At 39.5% G+C, this 4,587-nt stretch overlaps 1 protein-coding gene across 1 annotated transcript in view; it reads right to left on the minus strand.

Moving 5' to 3' along the window:
- Positions 1-3,108: 3,108 nt before the first annotated feature.
- The window catches only part of fam151a (family with sequence similarity 151 member A), a 17,352-nt gene continuing 15,873 nt past the window's right edge, over positions 3,109-4,587 (minus strand). The window contains exons 8-9 of the mRNA XM_015393120.1: positions 3,634-3,813; positions 3,109-3,444 (exon numbers count right to left, since the gene is read on the minus strand). Of these exons, the coding sequence (XP_015248606.1) occupies positions 3,142-3,444; positions 3,634-3,813 (483 nt within the window). The 3' untranslated portion in view covers positions 3,109-3,141. The remainder of the gene's footprint in view (positions 3,445-3,633; positions 3,814-4,587) is intronic.

Consider the following 4,587-nt stretch of genomic DNA (forward strand, 5'->3'; position numbering starts at 1 on the left):
TATATCATTCACTGGCCAGATGGATCTTCTCCAAACAGCAGTCCTCGCCTTCATACCATGAAGGAGGCTGTGTGAACTCATTCTTATCTCTCATGACTTTCGTTTGGAGCCTTTGAGGCTAAGAACAGACATATCTCAACATTTTTTTACTCCTCAAACTCTAGAGAGCAGTAGTACCATAAATCGTCATCACAAGGAGGCAAGGAACCATGCTAGCGCGCGGCGTAAATTCTCGTAAGGAACCAAGCTTGGCGTGGTTAACTGATCTAAGCTCGGTACAGATCGTTTTTCAGAGGGTAGTGTAATTGGGGGGTAATTAACTCTGCCTTCATGATCTTTGAGGTTCTTGACAGAAGTGGGAAGCCGTGTGCTCTTCCACAGATACGACCAGAACCCCTGGTGAGTTAACTATGCAGAACCGTAACCCTATAAAACAGCCGATCACTGATCATTACTCATCATCTGTGTTGTTGATACTGATTTGTGATCCATGTAAGATATCTGTGATGATCATCAGTCATCCAGGTCATGGTCAAACTTGAGAGGTTCAGTCTAGGCAACTGGACAGGAAGTTTTCTGGAAGACGTTTCTCCTCTCAACCAAGAGGCTTCTTCAGTTCCCATTAGTGGTGGGGAGCACTGAGATGAACAAAAATCAAACAAAAGGTGGCTTTGATCTTTCCTACTGGCCATGGAGATCACCTGAGGGTGTTAATGGCCATTAGGGGCGTTCTAAAGGATCGTTAAATATTTCATTGCCAAAGAACAACAGCCATCTGGGCCGAGTCAAAGAGCAGTTGCTTAAGTTGTAAGCCTTTGCGCTCTCTCCTAGAGAGACCAGTGGACATTGTTGCATTACCATTTAAAGTAGGGGTGGGTATTGGCAAAGAAGTCATGATTCGATTCGAATCACGATTCACATGCCACGATGCGATTCTATCACGATGCATCATGATACTTGAAATATTGCGATGTATTGCGATGCATTGCGATATTTTCACTGAACACTGTAAGAAAAAGATACGGCCCTTACCAGTGGCTGTGATCTGGATCGTGTCTTCAATTGATACATAACTGAAAGCAACTGAATTTGGCTGATGTGCGCCAACCATACATGTGTTTTATTTGTTCATTTTTTTTTTATAACCGATTCTTGCCTTCAAGAATCGATGCAGTAGATCACAAAAAAAATCATGACGATTATTTTGCACACCCTTAATTTAAAGGGTTAGGGTTAGTTTGTGGACTGATTGGACCTTCTGCCCAGCAAACTCTAATTAATTTACTGAACTGATTCCATTCGTCGTACGATCATCTGTCTGCTCCCCAGAAACCAAAAACATTTCCTAGAGTTCTCAGTTTTTGTCTTAGAAAGAGTTAGAATGTTTTGCTTAAATTTTGAATTTAATGGTTGAAGTAACTTATTCTTGCTCTTGCTAATACTCTGCAAAAATGTGACTAAGGTAGGCCATCAACAAGCTTGTTACAATTAATAATAATTGGATTTTTTTCAATCTCACACTGGAGAAATTCACCTCTGCATTTGACCCATCCCCTTAGAAAGCAGTGGGCTGCCACTGTGTGGCGTCTGGGGAGCAGTGTGGGATTAAGGGTCTTGCTCAGGGACTAGGGGTGTAAATCACATCCATCATGGCGATTCGATTCAGTATCGATTTCCTGACCCAATGATTCGATTATTTTCGATACTCAAGAATACACCACGATACGATTCGATTAATTGGTCAATTTTTTCTCTTTTTTTTTTTTTACTTACAGGCTAGACAATGTTTCAAATTTGAAATAAATCAATGAAAGCTGTAATATCGTTATGCATTTTTTTTTTTTAGAATCAACAGCAAATAACAGAAGTAGAAAAGTTGCATCAAAAAATACTACAAAAATACTGCACATAATCAGTGCAATGAGTGCAATGCAATACCTCGGCTCCAGACGTCCCGCCCCCTCCACAGACNGTAGGAGGGCAAAATAGGTTTAGCGCCACCGCAGCACGGGAGGGAGAATTACACCCAGGAGCAAATGTATAAAAATAGAAAAAAACAAAAACATGAATCGATACTCTTGCAGACGTATCGATGCATCAGATCGTCGACTGTTGGATGGATGCATCGATACAAATAATTATCATTTACACCTCTATCAGGGACCCAGACAACCGGCTGTGTGGATCGAACCAGGTACTTGCAACCTTCTCAGAGCAAGTGTACTGTTCTAACCACTAGGCCAACACTCCCCAATTGTTGTGCAAAAAGAAAAAAATACATACTTTAATGAAGACTGTTGGGTTTTAATCCAGAGAAATGTGAGTTTAAAAGATTAAGAGGAAATGATCAAACACAGACAGGGTTTTGGAAAGTCAACCTCTGCAAAGGGGAGAGAATCTGCAGGCTCCAACCAGCACACACTCTCTCCCAGATCCCTTCACAGCAAAGCCTTTTATTAACAGTTTACAACATAATAGGGCAGGCCTTAAACAGAAGACCCAGTAATGATTATCTGGCAGGATGCAGGTCATAAGATGAAATGACCATCTGGTTGGATGGAAGTCGCACAACCGTGTGACTCTGCCTCATGACCTCCTGGATGGAGGTCATAAAAGTTTATGACCCTTCTGATTGAATCACCGGATAGAAATGTAGCATCTTCTTTCTTTCAATGTTTTTATATGTCCACACAATAATTTTATAATTATCACTCTAACAAGGACCAAGAAAGCTTTATTCAGTTTCACTTAATCACTGATCAGTATTTTTCTGTACTAATTAATGAAAAAAAAAAAGCAAATAACTTCAGGACTTTACATTTTCAGCCTCCAGATATAAGTGCATAATGGCCTCACATCCTGGTGAAGATTCTCATTCATCGAGGTCATAGTCATTCCAAAAAAAAAAAAGAAAATTAAAAACAATCCACGGGAATTTGTTTCAAAGTTAGAGGACATTAAGATTCCCACCCAGGAAGCTTTTTCAATTCAAAATGAATAGAATTTTTAATTGAAAAAGCTTCCTGGATGCGAAGCAAAGCATCTTCAAATTTAGAAACAAAGTCCAGTGGATTGTTTTTTATTTCCTTTTTTTGGAGTGGACCTCATATGATTGTGTTATTCAAGAATTTAGTAATTTATTTATCGGCTGCTTATCCTGTAAAGATTTGTTTTTGCGTTTCCTGCTCGTTGGGCCATGAGCTTTTCCAAAATCGTAATGGTTTGGGCTTCATCCTCTGGGTCCACCTCCACTACAAAGTCATATTTGTCCACCTGCTCCAGAAAGGGAATTTCTTGTGGTTTGAGCAACGATGCCGACATCAGGTGTACAGCAACCCTTTGGGACAGGCCTGTCAGAGCCGCTGGGATCAGAGGCGGCCAGTTCTGCTCAACAGAAACCACAGTGACGTATGGGAACAACTCCTCCAGGCTGGACACAAAGTCCTGCAATAAACACCGGACATGCAGAGAGCAAATTAAGAACCGAATAAAAAAAAAGAAACAGGCCCATGCGTTTGGCTTTTTCTTTCATAGGGAAACCATATCGCTTTAAACGGCCCTTCTATATGTAATGGCCAATATTTTCTTATTTTCTCAAATATTTCAAAAAGTAAAGTTTTTAATAATACAGACGTTTGTGGCATTGCTGCTGTCTACGTCCTCCATGCTGATCCAGATGGGTCGATAGAGCTCCTCTGCGCCATAAGCTGCCTGCAGCAGATTTAGAGAACGTTCTAGAAGCTGATGATTGTGAATCCGAAGATAAACACCCCAGGGTGCATCGGCCCTCTGTCCCAGAAGCTCAAGGACTTTCTTCAAAAAACAGAATATTCATATATAAGACCATGCATCTATATTGTAAACATTACTTCCTACATTTCCCCTCAAATCCTACATTAGGGTTAAAAAGACAAAAGTGGACACCTAAAGTATTTGTTTACACATGCAGTAAGCCACTTATTTCCTCTTAAATCAAATGGGAGCAATACAAATATTTGGAGTTCAATAGTAGTTCTCAGAAAATAGGCTTGAATGGTTAATGTGGCAGACAGGTTGAGTTTCTTATGGTGGTTTTCTCGAGAAAACAAGTTGAGTTTAAGTTTGATGATTTGCTTCCAGTTCTGATTCATAAGCAATTAGACCTATGACTCTGGCGCCTTAGCGCTGGGTGTTTTCTGAACAGCCCCAGTGTTACACCTGTAACAGGTATAAAATGCATTAACCCCAAAATAAGTCCAGATTAAAGATTTTCATTAAAAAACAGTCAGATGACAATGAGTAAAAAGAAAAAGGAAACTAAAAAACTGATTATTTTCGCATAGGCGGTGCGGTGACTTTACGACTACGGGGCCCCCAGGCACAGATGGACTTGTTAGCAGCCTCATTCATTTTTCATACAGATCAATCATCTTGTTATCTCAAGAAATCGATAACTGTTTTCTGGAGATAATTATCTTGTAATCTCGAGAAAACAATTCATGGTTTAACCATAATAATGAGATAGTTATGTCATTATATATGTACGTATGTATATATGTTTATATATATATATATATATATATATATATATATATATATATATATATA

This window comes from Cyprinodon variegatus, unplaced genomic scaffold (assembly GCF_000732505.1).
Source record: "Cyprinodon variegatus isolate N-32 unplaced genomic scaffold, C_variegatus-1.0 Scaffold625, whole genome shotgun sequence".
In the NCBI taxonomy this organism is placed as follows: Eukaryota; Metazoa; Chordata; class Actinopteri; order Cyprinodontiformes; family Cyprinodontidae; genus Cyprinodon; species Cyprinodon variegatus.